This window comes from Myxocyprinus asiaticus, chromosome 32 (genome assembly GCF_019703515.2).
Source record: "Myxocyprinus asiaticus isolate MX2 ecotype Aquarium Trade chromosome 32, UBuf_Myxa_2, whole genome shotgun sequence".
NCBI lineage: Eukaryota > Metazoa > Chordata > Actinopteri > Cypriniformes > Catostomidae > Myxocyprinus > Myxocyprinus asiaticus.
Window position 1 is genome coordinate 4,885,552 of NC_059375.1, and position 14,313 is coordinate 4,899,864.

Below are 14,313 nucleotides of genomic sequence, written 5' to 3' on the forward strand. Positions count from 1 at the left end.
TAAAAATAGCAATAAACAATTTCGAAAATACTGTTTTGTGTGCTAATGCATTTTAATCTGTGCTAATGAATTTTTAGTTCACTAGCACTGGTGCTAACAGCCCTGGCTCTGTTTTATCTATGGCCAACTTACTTCCACAGCAGAACAGTTGCTGGCCTTCCACATCATATGCATGTGCACCAAAAGAGTTTGTGATATTGAAAACTGGACCAGATGGAGAAGTGCTCTAGTAATTTAGCTGTTGTAGATAGTTCTGAACTGACCAGAAAACAAAAAAGTATATCATATCCATGACAATCAGGAAATCCAATCTGAAAGTCTGAAAGTTTTGTAACATCTGAAGAGGATGATGAAGAGGAAAGCTTCACCACACTGAAACATAATGTAGACCAAAGGGAAGAGGTAGAGTGGTCCAATAATTTCTGGAGGAAAAGTCACTTTAAGAATGGTTGAGCATAGTTGAATGTTTTGACAGCCGGTCTCAGCAGCGATTGTCCTTCTGCACCTGCAGCAAAGAAAGAGCTATCAGTACAGCTGTATCTGTCATTAGTAAAAATAAACAAGAGAACTCATGCCACACATACGCTTAGAGGAGTTAGAGAGTTACTGCATTAACCATTTTTAAAGATATACTCACTAATTATTTCCACTGTAAAAAGGTTTTAATGAAGAATTGAATAGAACTTTTTAAAATAATGTTTTGCATGACATGAAGTCTTCAGTCACATATGTGGTTTTTTTTGTTTGTTTTTTTTTAAACTGTTTTTAACCAGCTAGAGAGTTGCTGGTTTTAATGTACTGTTATGAGAAATAGAAGCAATCGACAGAATGTCCTGTTGCTCGCTGCGGCTGGTTAGGACAAATACTCCTCAGCCTCTTCTATCTCTTCTATTCTATCTCTTCAGAAATGCTTTGTAAATTCGGTTCTCTGGTTTTTCTGCAGCTATGTTGTGTTCCCTGTTGTGAATATCTCTGTAGCTTTTCGGTTATAGCACCAAAAATGCCAGTTCTCACTTAAACGCCCCATCTCGTGAGCGAGGAATGCATGAACTGCTGCTCTCATGCACTCTCATGAACGCACACAGGAGAGCAATGGTCGGTGAATATTTTCACTAAATAATCAATTAGATTTCAGTTTGTTTCTTACCAAAACTTATCGTATGCCTTTAGAACAAGTCATGAATCGCATGTAGCCTATTTTTTTTTTTACTTCTGAATTATATGTTGTGTCCTTTTGAAGCTTGAAGAGAAGGTCACAATCCACCCACTGCCATTGTATGACATCAGTGAGCAGAACATATTTTCAAAATGTTTCCCTTTGTGTACTGAAAAAGAAAGTCATATGGGTTTAAAACAAAATGAGGGTGAGTAAATAATGACTGAATTTAATTTTTTTGGGTGAACTATCCCTTTAACCCTGTTGATGTTTGTTAAGTGAAAATGACAGTTATGTTTCCCAATATTCTAAATCAAAAAGTCAAATTTTATTTGACATGTTGGAGCTTGTTGGTTTTTGTTGGGGCAGTGGAAATTAAAGGTGCTGTAATCGATTTTAACTGTTCTGGAACTTCCATGTGGCTGAGCTTTTGAATTAGACATGCCCCCTCTTTCCATAACTCCGCCTTCCAAAAATTGCATTGAGACCAACACCGAACAGTAGAGCATTGCATCGTCTTTGCTACAACAGCCCTCAGCTGACAACTGTTACATATCTAAAGATGATATTAACCCTGAATGTTCCACTTCAACTACTACATTATGAGAACGTGAATGATTGACAGGCAGAAAGCACATCAAAGTCTTCTGATTGGTTGATCAAAGAATGTGTCTGCGGCCCGCGGTCACATTTTTGTTTGCTGTTTACACAGTCTAGTGTTGTCACAGAGACCGGTGAGATATCTCAGGACGCTTATTTCAGTGATATCCTTTAGGGAGGAGGAAAATAAGAAAACGGTGTCTTATAAAAGAAGACTCTTAGTGTCACGTACCGGCTTAAACACAATGACGATAGAGAGATGGATGATATAATACACGTAAGTTTATTAATGAATCGGCTGGAACACAGTATTTAAACAGGTAAGATGATCAATGGAGAGGTTCTTGAAATGCAGGATGGTCTGATAGTAACTGTGGGTTTGTCTTACAGGTTTTCAGAGCACACACACACACACACACACACACACACAAACACAAGGTAGAAGACGAGGAGACAAAGGAAGACTGGATGATGACATGGATGACTGGATGATGACTTGGAATGACTGGATCAAGGTAACAACACTGGTAGGATACAATAGAAGCATGTAGGCATTGAGGTAAGTAGTCTGTAGCATCAGACAAGGCCAGACAATGACTGGGGGTATGTGTGCTCTTCTTATAGTGCTGGTGATGAGGGCTGATGAGTGTCAGATGTGCATGATTAGTATTCCGGTGAGTGTGAAGGCTGAGTGAGTGAGGGAGAGCCTGGAGTGATCGTGACATTACCCCCCCCCCTTTAAAGGTCGACTCCTGGCGCCCAAAGATGGAGGCGGGCAGGGGGAAACAGGTGGCCAGGGAGGAGTCTGTGGATGATCAGAGGGCCAGGGAGGTGGCCACAGGGCAGGAACAGGGTCAGGAGGCCTGGGAGGTGGCCACAGAGCAGGGACAGGAGGCCTGGGAGGCAGCTCCAGGAAGGGAATGGGGGCCGCAGGAGGTGGAAACTTAGGGGGCGGACCCATAGGCGGATATAGAGGTGTAGCAGCAAGAGCAGGCACTAGAGATCCCAATGGCATAGCTGGAGATGGGTCCGGAGACGGAGTGGGCGGAACAGTAGGAGGAGGAGTCTGAGGATGAAAAGCGGGCGGAGCTGTAGGAAGAGCAGGAGTTTGAGAGTCAGGAGCTGCTGGAGGATCAAAAACTGGACACTCAGGAGGAAGAATTGGAATGGGGTCGGGCAGAGCCACAGGAGGATGGAGAATTTGGGTCTCAAGAGGAGGAACCAGAGGTGGAGCAGGTAGAGCCACAGGAGGATCGGGAATTTGAGACTCAGAAGGTGGAGATAGTGGCGGAGCGGGCTGAACCATAGGAGGTGGAAGACTCTGAGGGCGGAGCCATGGAAGGCTTGGAGCAAAGAGCCGTTGAAGGCTTGGAGCAAGGAGCCATGGAAGGCTTGGAGCAAGGAGCCATGGAAGGCTTGGAGCAAGGAGCAAGGAGCCGTGGAAGGCTTGGAACTGACTCCCATTGTTGTGAGCAATGGCAGAGACTGGGGATCGACCTCCGTGGTCATGAGCACTGGCAGCGACTGGGGATCGACCTCCGTGGTCGTGAGCACTGGCAGCGACTGGGAAGAATGTGTCCTTTTCCTTCTCCTCCTTTTCCGGACAGCTGGGAGCGTTTTTACGGGAACGGTCGAGGCCACAGGCATTGGCTCAGGCATTGGCTCTGGGACGCTTTACTTTTTAAAATAATGTTTTGCATGACATGAAGTCTTCAGTCACATATGTGTTTTTTTTTTTTTTAACTGTTTTTAACCAGCTACAGAGTTGCTGGCTTTAATGTACTGTTATGAGAAATAGAAGCAATCGACAGAATGTCCTGTTGCTTGCTGCGGCTGGTTAGGACAAATACTCCTCAGCCTCTTCTATTCTATCTCTTCAGAAATGCTTTGTAAATTCGGTTCTCTGGTTTTTCTGCAGCTATGTTGTGTTCCCTGTTGTGAATATCTCTGTAGCTTTTCGGTTATAGCACCAAAAATGCCAGTTCTCACTTAAACGCCCCATCTCGTGAGCGAGGAATGCATGAACTGCTGCTCTCATGCACTCTCATGAACGCACACAGGAGAGCAATGGTCGGTGAATATTTTCACTAAATAATCAATTAGATTTCAGTTTGTTTCTTACCAAAACTTATCGTATGACTTTAGAACAAGTCATGAATCGCATGTAGCCTATTTTTTTTTTTACTTCTGAATTATATGTTGTGTCCTTTTGAAGCTTGAAGAGAAGGTCACAATCCACCCACTGCCATTGTATGACATCAGTGAGCAGAACATATTTTCAAAATTTCTCCCTTTGTGTACTGAAAAAGAAAGTCATATGGGTTTAAAACAAAATGAGGGTGAGTAAATAATGACGGTCGAGGCTACAGGCATCGGCTCTGGGACAGTCGAAGCTACAGGCATTGGCGCTGGCTCATTAACCGTGGCATTCATGGGCACTGGCTCGTTAACCATGGCAGGTATGGGCGCAGGTTGTAGCCCGGGATTCCCGCCATAATTCACAGCGTACGCAGAAAATGTCACCTCGATGATCGCTACCGCTGACTGTGGCAGAGAAATCGACCACCGGAGCTTGGAGAGCCCCCCCACCGAAAAAATATTTAGGGGGAATGTATGGAGAGGAGTTACCTTGGGGGTGTCACCAGCTGATTGTCCGAAAACAGAAGTGAGCGATGAATGAATCCAGCGACTGCATGATGGGACTAGCTTGATTCCATAAGGATTCTCCCCATTGTAGAGCTCTGCCATTAAGTAATGACAGGATGAAGGCTATTTTGGCTCTATCAGTAGCGAAGCGCTGCGGCTGTATTTCCAGGGCGAGCGAACACTGAAGCAGAAAGCCATTGCAGTCCTCCACCGAGCCAGAGTAGGGCGCTGGATTCACCACGGGACCGGCGGTGAACACCGGTGACAAAGTGGTTCCAGGAAGTGTGACGGTTGTGCTCGGCGACTGTGAAGAAGCAGAAGAGGTGAGAGTTCTGCGTAAAACATCAACAAGCTCTTGAAAAGGATCATTAGGATTAGTTCCTGCTGGATTCATCGTCATGGTCTAGCCTTCTGTCACGTACCGGCTTAGACACAATGATGATAGAGAGATGGATGATATAATACACGCAAGTTTACTAATGAATCGGCTGGAACACAGTATTTAAACAGGTAAGATGATCAGTGGAGAGGTTCTTGAAATGCAGGATGGTCTGATAGTAACTGTGGGTTTGTCTTACAGGTTTCCAGAACACACACAAACACAAGGGAAAGGATAAGGAGACAAAGGAAGACTGGATGATGACATGGATGGCTGGATGACTGGATGATGACAGGGATGACTGGATGATGACTTGGAATGACTGGATCGAGGTAACAATGCTGGTAGGATACAATAGAAGCATGTAGCAGGTAGGCATCGAGGTAAGTAGTCTGTAGCATCAGACAAGGCCAGACAATGACAGGGGGTATGTGTGCTCTTCTTATAGTGCTGGTGATGAGGGCTGATGAGTGTCAGATGTGCATGATTAGTATTCCGGTGAGTGTGAAGGCTGAGTGAGTAAGGAAGAGCCTGGCATGATTGTGACACTTAGGAGGTGCTGTACAAAATTCAGAATGAATTAAAGACATAAAGAAATGATTTAGAAAATCTTAAATTGATTGTAAATTATCACCTAATATTTGCATTTAAAAATATATGGCATTATCCTTGCCACAATCTAAAAACTCAATTGAAGCCAGAAGTCGTAGGTCTTACCATGTTCTAGTTCCAATCTATGGATGATAATGCAGTACTTTGTGTTTTCTTATTTTTTTAGACAATGTCAAGTGAATTTTCTAAAAAGCTACTTTAAAAGCCTGCCAGACAACCACATTCATTCGATTTCTTTAAAATATACACACATTTACTCTTTGTCTTAAGCCTGATATGCTGAAAACTACTCTGTTTAAGATTTCACATTCACAAATCACGTCCTGTACATGACATATTTTCAATTTGAAACAGTAAATTTTGCCAAATGGAGAATAGTTTGCGCCCTTGGAAATTATTGTCGGTCTGTACAACATTTCTGATAAAAAAAATTGTATTGATTCATATAGATGACAAAGAAACATATATACACTGAATCAACATTTAACTTCCACTACTACCCCTACCCAATCACCAACCCCACCCCGACCCCCAATGAACATCCCCGTGGTCACACATAAGTACACACACACACACCCACACAAAAAAAATGATAATAATAATCCTACACATCTAAAACTGTGCCTCTCTCTCCACAGCCCCTCCCTGAGAGTCCCCAAAAATGCCAAATAACTGCCCCATTTCCCTTCAAATGAATCCCAGATCCCAGCCTTCTACATGACACCTCCTCGAAAGCTGCCACCCTCCCCATCGCCTCTCTTTCCACAGCCCCTCCCTGAGAGTCCCCAAAAATGCCAAATAACTGCCCCATTTCTCTTCAAATGAATCCCAGATTCCCAGCCTTCTACATGACACCTCCTCGAAAGCTGCCACCCTCCCCATCTCCATGCACCACTCCTGAAATTAGGGCACTCCAGCCAACTTCCATCCCCTTAAAACAATCTGTCTGCCTGTCATAACACTGGTCAGGACCCAATTTTTTATGTGTTTATCCCCTATATTGATGACCGCCCCATCGCCAAAAATACAGAGTCTAGGGCAAAACGAAACCCGAGTCCCCAACATGTCACACACAAAACTCTGAACCTTCAACCAAAATTCTTGGACCTTAACACACCCCCAAAAAACATGGGTTGTGTCTCCATCGTCTGATTGACATCGCCAGCAAGTGGGTGTGTCTTTAACACCAAGCCTTTCCAATCTAGAGGGGTCCAATAGAATCTATGTAAAATCTTGAATTGCATAAGGCACACCCTTGCATCTCTAGATACAGACTTGACATTCTTCAGAATCCTAGCCCACACTCCCATAATCTCTTGATAAAAGTTAAAGCCCCAGACTCTGAATTAGCAGGGAGTAATACACTGATGCCTCATGACCTTTTCCAAAAGCAGTAATCACCACTCCCAGAGTATCTGCCGCTTTAGTGGGGTGTATGCTACTCCCAAAAATAGTACAGAGCAGATGGCACAGCTGTGAATACCTAAAGAACTGAGATCTAGGAGTCCTGAAATGTTGGACCATATTTTCAAAGGATCTCAACAATCCACTCTCATAGAGGTCACCAAGCATATTAACCTCCCTCACAAACCACTCTGACCAGCAGAAAGGGGACTTATTAATACATAATTTTGGGTTCAGCCATATGCTCGAGGCAACATTTAAATAAATGTCAGTATTAAACAGTCTGGACACTTTTGTCCATACCGAGTGCAAATGCGAGATAACGAGGTGTAACTTAACTTCTCCGATTAGTTTGACAGAAAAGCTTTGCAATGGCAAAATAGGGGCAAGAACTTCCTGTTCAATACAAAACCAGGGAGGGGCTCTCTCTGGTGGAAGTGACCAATGAGCCAAGTGTCTGAGACCGAATGCATAATAATAAAACAAAATATTGGGTAGGCCTAGACCACCTTTGTCATTTGGCCTATGTAACTTATTGAAACGTAATCTGGGACACTTATCATTCCAAATGAAGGACTTCGCTATGCTATCAAATTGCTTGAAATAAGAGAGGGGGACATCTACAGGGAGAGACTGCAGTAAGTAATTGAATTTTGGAATACAATTAATTTTAATAACATTAACCTTCCCAATCATAGATAAATGTAATGAAGCCCACCTGCCCACATTGCTCGAAAACCTTTTTATTAAGGGGTCAAAATTAACTAACTAAATCACACAAATTTGCTGGGAATAAAATGCCCAAATACTTAATGCCCTGTTTGGGCCACTGGAAGATGCCCGTCTGAAAAGCCATCGCTGGGCAATACACTGTCAGAGCCAAAGCTTCGGATTTAGACCAACTGACCAATTGTATCCTGAGAATTTAGAAAAGGAATTAATAATTCTGTGGAGGCAAGGCATAGATCTAGTGGGGTCAGAGACGAATAATAAAATATCATCTGTGTAAAGCAAAAGTTTTTGCGCCATACCTCCCGCCACCACCCCTGGAAAATCATCGTCCTTTCTTATCGCAGCTGCTAATGGTTCCAGGACAAGACAGAACAATAATGGGGAAAGAGAATCCAGAGTAAAATAATCTGAAATTAATCCATTTGTTTGTACCGCCTCTACTGGGTGTCTATAAAGTAACTTAATCCATCCAATAAAAGTATTCCCAAACCCGTATATTTCCAAAATCTTTAAAAGATAATCCTATTCTGGGTCACATGACGCCATGCAAGAAGCAGACGTGTGAACGACGAGCTCTGCGCACTTTGCTAAATTTTTTATTATTCTCATGATATAATTTGGTGAAATTCGATACACCTAGTTACACTTTTGCTCTTTGAGGTAAAACATGGCAAAGAAGTCAAAATCATCGGGCTCTGGAGACGTTAAAAGACACTTACGTGTTCAGGATGAAAGCCCCGACAGACCTACAGACCAGGGACTCGATTTGGATGGTGTGGCGGGAGAAGGAATCCAGCGTCAGTTGTCCAACATATCGGTGATGATGACGAAGGTTCTTGCTGACTTGGAGGATCTCGCTGTAATATGTCGATCGATTACGGCGATGGAAATAAAATTCTCTGAGTTAGTTACAAGAGTGTCAGATGCTGAGAAACTAATCGATTATTTGGAGTCTTCGGAGAGGGAATTAACCGCTAATCTGCCCACGACCAAAGTTGATCTGGAACGTATTCTTGAAAAGCTTGAAGATCTTGAGAACAGAAACCACAGGAATAACATCAGAATTGTTTGAATTCCTGAGCATGAGGAGGGCAGAGATATGGTGAAATTCCTAGGCGAGCTCTTCCCGAGTCTGCTCGACATAACGGGCCACAAGCTGGAAATCGAGTGAGCACACAGAGTCCCAGCTCACAGATCTGCTGAGGGAGACAGGTCCCGATCGATTCTGGCCAAATTTCAGAGGTCATCCAATAAAGATCTCGTGTTGCGCCAGGTGAGGAGCAAAGGGAAGCTTTCTTGGAGGAATCATAATATTTTCTTGTTCCCGGACTTTGCGAGTTCGACAAGAGAGAAGCGCGATCGGTTCAAGGAATGCAAGAAACTCTTACATCGGCGAAAGATCACTTTTGCTCTAATGTTTCCGGCCAAACTGAGAATAGAAACGAAGAACGGTCGCAAAGTATTTACATGTCCCAATCAGGCAATGTCTTTTATTGAATCAATGGGTGAGTAAACCATTGGATGTTTCTCATATGAGTGGGTCTGACTCGCTGTACTTACTCTGGCTTTTGAGGAAGCTGGGCGTCATTTTGGTTTCTGGAGTTTGTTTTGTGAATAACACTTTCCTTAAAGAAGCTTTTGCATTGATGAAAGATTACTTTTGCATTGAAGTTCCCAGACAGTTTGAGAGTGGACACTATAGATGACCGCAAAATATCTACATGCTCACACAAAGGATGTCTTTTATAAAGTTGACAGATTGAGTAAGTCATGGTATATACTTTTATGCGGCCTCCGAGTGAATTGACTTGACCATCCGGGGAACTGGGATGTCGGTTTTGTTTCTTTTTGTGTTGGCTCCGCCTAGCGGCTGGAACTTGTGCCATTTACGGAACACTGGAATGATTACGTCATCCGCTGAACTCATAACAGCTGGCTCACTGAACATTTTTTTGTCTGTCCATGAAACTGAACGGTTTTATATCAGCTGAAATTTGTTTTGTGGAGGATTACACCTTTAAAACTATTCTGTGAATTAATCTACATGTTCTGTGTTCATTCTTCCTTTTGGCTGGGGGTTATTTTACAAAGTATTTTCTGTTATGTAATTTTGCTTCACAAATTTGTGAGGCAAACTTGAGCAATCCGATGGCAAAGTTGTCGTGGGGGCTCGTTGCCGGTTGGCGCCGGTTGGCGCTTTTGTGCGTGAGGTTAATGCGCATGTTTTTCTTTTTTTTTTTTGTTTTCTTCGGGGGGAAGTTCGGGGTTTGATTGTTTCACTAATGGGGAATGTGGTCTGTATAATTTTGTTTTTGACACACAGTTTTTTTTTTTTTATTATATCAATATGTCAGTTGTTAATATGATTGTACTATCTCTCTCCACATGGAATGTAAATGGTTTGGGGCACCCCATAAAAAGAAGGAAGGTTATTACTTTTCTTAAATGTAAGAAATATGATATAGTGTTTCTTCAAGAGCCCCCCCCCCCCCGCAGGAAGCTGAAAAATTTGGGAAGATATGGGGTGGACATGTTTTCTTTAGTGTTGGCTCAAGTAAGAGCAAGGGAGTCATTATATTGGTAAATAAACATTTACAATTCAAATTTCTCAAACAGATTAAAGATAAATTAGGAAGAGTCATTATTGTTTTAGCTGAAATTCAAGGGCAAAGGTTGATTTTGGCTAATATTTATGCGCCTAATGCTGATGATCAGGGCTTTTTTATAGATCTTGAAGGGATGTTGCAAGCCGCTGGCACCCCTAATGATATAATATTGGGAGGAGACTTTAATCCGTTGATGGACTCAGTCCTTGATCACAGTGAAGCAAAAGTGTGTAAGCCCCCTAGAGCAACCTTGACGCTTCACAGGATGTGTAAAAATCTTGGTCTTACAGATATTTGGAGACTTTTGAACCCATCTGGTAGGGACTATACATTTTTTTCATTAGTCCATAAGATTTATTCTAGAATAGATTTTTTTTTTTGATATCTAAGTCCCTCATTTCATCTGTTGTTGATTGCTCAATTGGAAATATCTTAGTCTCAGATCATGCCCTGGTGAGTTTAGAGGTGGTGCCACATATGGAGAAAAAGAAATCATATAGTTGGCGTTTGATATGGTAGAATGGGATTATCTTTTTAAGATTTTGGAAATATACGGGTTCGGGAGCACGTTTATTGGATGGATTAAGTTACTTTATAGACACCCAGTAGCGGCAGTACAAACAAATGGACTAATTTCAGATTATTTTATTTTGGATAGGGGCACCCGGCAGGGTTGCCCTCTTTCCCCATTATTGTTCTTTCTTGCCCTGGAACCATTAGCAACCGCAATAAGAAAGGAGGATGATTTTTCAGGGGTGGTGGCAGGAGGTATGGCACATAAACTCATGCTTTGCGCAGATGATATTTTATTATCTGTCTCTGACCCCTGTAGATCTATGCCTTGCCTCCACAGAATTATTAATTCCTTTTCTAAGTTTTCAAGATATAGAGTCAATTGGTCTAAATCCGAAGCTTTGGCTCTGACAGCGTACTGCCCAGAAACGGCTTTCCAGCCGGGTGCTTTCCAGTGGCCCAAACAGGGCATTAAGTATTTGGGTATTTTATTTCCAGCAAATTTGTGTGATTAAGTTAGAGTTAATTTTGACCCCTTAATAAAACGGTTTTCGAGCGATGTGGGCAGGTGGGCTTCGTTACATTTATCTATGTTTGGGAAGGTTAATGTTATTAAAATTAATTGTATTCCAAAATTCAATTACTTACTGCAGTCTCTCCCTGTAGATGTCCCCCTCTCTTATTTCAAGCAATTTGACAGCATAGCAAAGTCTTTCATTTGGAATGGTAAGTGTCCCAAATTACATTTCAATATGTTAGATAAGCCGATTGAGAAAGGTGGGCTAGGCCTACCTGATTTTATTTTATTATTATGCATTTGGTCTCAGACATTTGGCTCATTGGTCGCTTCCACCTGAGAGAGCCCCACCCTGGTTCTGTATAGAACAGGAAGTTCTTGCCCCTATTTCGCCACTGCAGAGCCTTTCTATCAAATTAATCGGAGAAGCTAAGTTACATCCCGTTATCTCACACTTGAACTCGGTATGGACTAAAGTGTCCAGACTGTTTAATTCTAACATTTTTTAAAATGTTGCCTCAAGCATATGGCTGAACCCCAAACTATGCATCAACAAGTCCCCTTTTTGCTGGTCAGAGTGGATTGGGAGGGGGGTTACTACACTCGGTGACCTGTATGAGAATGGAGTGTTGAGATCCTTTCAAAATTTGGTTCAACTTTTTGGGATTCCTAGATCTCAGTTCTATAAGTATTTACAGCTGCGCCACCTGCTCTGTACTGTTTTTGGGAGTGTTTTACACCCTCCTAAAGTGGCAGATACTCTGGGAGAGGTGATTACTGCTTTTGGAAAAGGTCATGAGGCATCGTGTATTACTCCCTACTAATTCAGAGTCTGGGAGACGGAACTTCAACTTCTCTTAAGAGATTATGGGAGAAAGATCTAAATTTGGTATTGGAGGAGGGAGAGTGGGCTGGGATTCTAAAAAATGTCAAATCTGCATTCAGAGACGCAAGGGTTCACCTCATGCAATTTAAGATTTTACATAGAGTCTATTGGACCCCCTCTAGATTGCATTGGCTTGGTCTTAAAGACACACGCACATAGAACTCTCTCACAAAAGCTGAAATTTACACTGGAATATCACCACGTGTGATAAATTGCAAATCGCCTTTGCATTGTTTTGCAAAGCTGAAATCTTCACCTGAATATCACCACAGTGTGATAAATTGCAAATCACCTTGCTGCCCCCTCTTCTCTCTCCCCGTTCTCCCCTTCAACAGCTCTGGACCAACACAAAGACACAAGATTTATATGTAAAAATATAACAAATACCATGAAAACAATGAATGCAGCTGTATGTGTTTGATATCATTTAAGAAGTCTCTGTGCGACTGGTATAATAGTCTCTCTCCCATGTTGATAAAACTAATGGTAACAAAGTTATAAGGTCTTTGCCAAATACTGCATAATTCTGGAGGTCTTTCCCCCTCAGGGTAGACCATACTGGAGCTTTAATATAGGAGAATCCACTCAGGACAACCAGGTAGGACAACCACCTAGGACAACCGGGTAGGAGAAAGCCATTTAAAGACTCTCAGTAACTGCTCACCGCCCGTCTTAGCAAGTTGTATGTACGTGACTAAGCGGCAGTATCGTCTGGTTAGGAGACAGGCCAAACCAGACGATATTAGTTAACCCTACAACCGCTGACTAAGAACGGAACTGGCTATCCATTTTCGGGAGGTTTATGTAATTTAGTAAGTCTTCAAAGATCGAAAGGACAATGGATAGAAGAGGATTTAGAATAATCAATAACCTAAAAATGTTAAATTAAAAGAATGATCAGAAATGAATTAGAGCTTAAATATAAATTAGAGGTCAACTTAAAATTGGAGTCAGATTAATATAAAATTGGAGTCAGATAAAATGAATAACGGAATCAAATGTGTGAATTAACAATAATTGCTTTACTTCAGCGTTCAGAAAAGACAGAACAACGCAGAGATCTTCGAGGGCAATTTATTGAAGTTCCACTCCGGAACGGATAGAAAATAATCCCTTTTTACAGCCTGTCACAATATATATATATAAAATGCTACTACCTGACACTAGGGGGAGTATTACTCTGTTGGCTCCAGTATATAAGCAAGGGAGTAATAGAAGAAGTGAGATGTGTTTGGTGCTAACAGCATGGTGCATGGTGTATGGTGCATGGTGTATGGTGCATGGTGTATGGTGTATGGTGCATGGTGTATGGTGTATGGTGTATGGTGTATGGTGTATGGTGCATGGTGTATGGTGTATGGTGTATGGTGCATGGTGTATGGTGCATGGTGCATGGTGCATGGTGTATGGTGTATGGTGCATGGTGTATGGTGTATGGTGCATGGTGCATGGTGCATGGTGCATGGTGTTTGCATGCTACTCTCAGGGTCTAGATTGGGAATCGTGGTGATTTATGCTCAATCAATGTAAGATGCTGTTTCTTTTCTTTGTTTCATGGATGTTTGTTTATTGCTCATATTTATTCTTATGTATACTGATGTTCAGTGTTGGGGAGTAACGGAATACATATAACAGGATTACGTATTTAAAATACTAAATATAAGTAACTGTATTCCACTACAGTTACAATTTAAATAATTGGTAATTAGAATACAGTTACATTCAAAAAGTATTTAGATTACTGAAGAGATTACTTTGCATTTTATTGTCATTTGTTTCATTTAATATTTAGTCCTTTCAGATAGAAAACATTTATACATATAAATGATGCGATCCAAAGTGTTTTTGAACAGCGGTGAAACTTTCTTATGAAGTGTTACATTCATACGAGCAGACAGAGAAGTATGTTTGGAGCACAAGAAATAGAAATACACCTTGTGTAAATTGTCAGCTTTACGCTAAGCTAAAATGCTATTTCTAGCGATTTTACATGCACATGTTACCAGTATTTTTTTATCAAGAAAATTCATGTTGGATCATAATTTCTTTTTTTCTAGTAAGACCTTTGATATTAGGGCAAAAATCATATTCTTGATAATCATTTTTGTATTGTTTTCCTGTAAAAATATTTAAAAATCCTTGATTTATCTTTTTTTAAAAACAACACTGCATAAGATATTTAGGTTTTTCAGAGAATGTATTTTTAACATGTGTATTTTGTCTTACTGTACTGGCAGAGTATTTATAGTCAAAACAAGTGAA

General features: G+C 41.5%; 1 protein-coding gene across 1 annotated transcript in view; it reads right to left on the reverse strand.

The window, feature by feature from the left end:
• The window catches only part of LOC127423014 (hepatic sodium/bile acid cotransporter-like), a 31,679-nt gene continuing 17,366 nt past the window's right edge, over nt 1–14,313 (reverse strand). Inside the window, exon 5 of the mRNA XM_051666984.1 lies at nt 1–505. Coding sequence (XP_051522944.1) covers nt 298–505 — 208 coding nt within the window. The 3' untranslated portion in view covers nt 1–297. The remainder of the gene's footprint in view (nt 506–14,313) is intronic.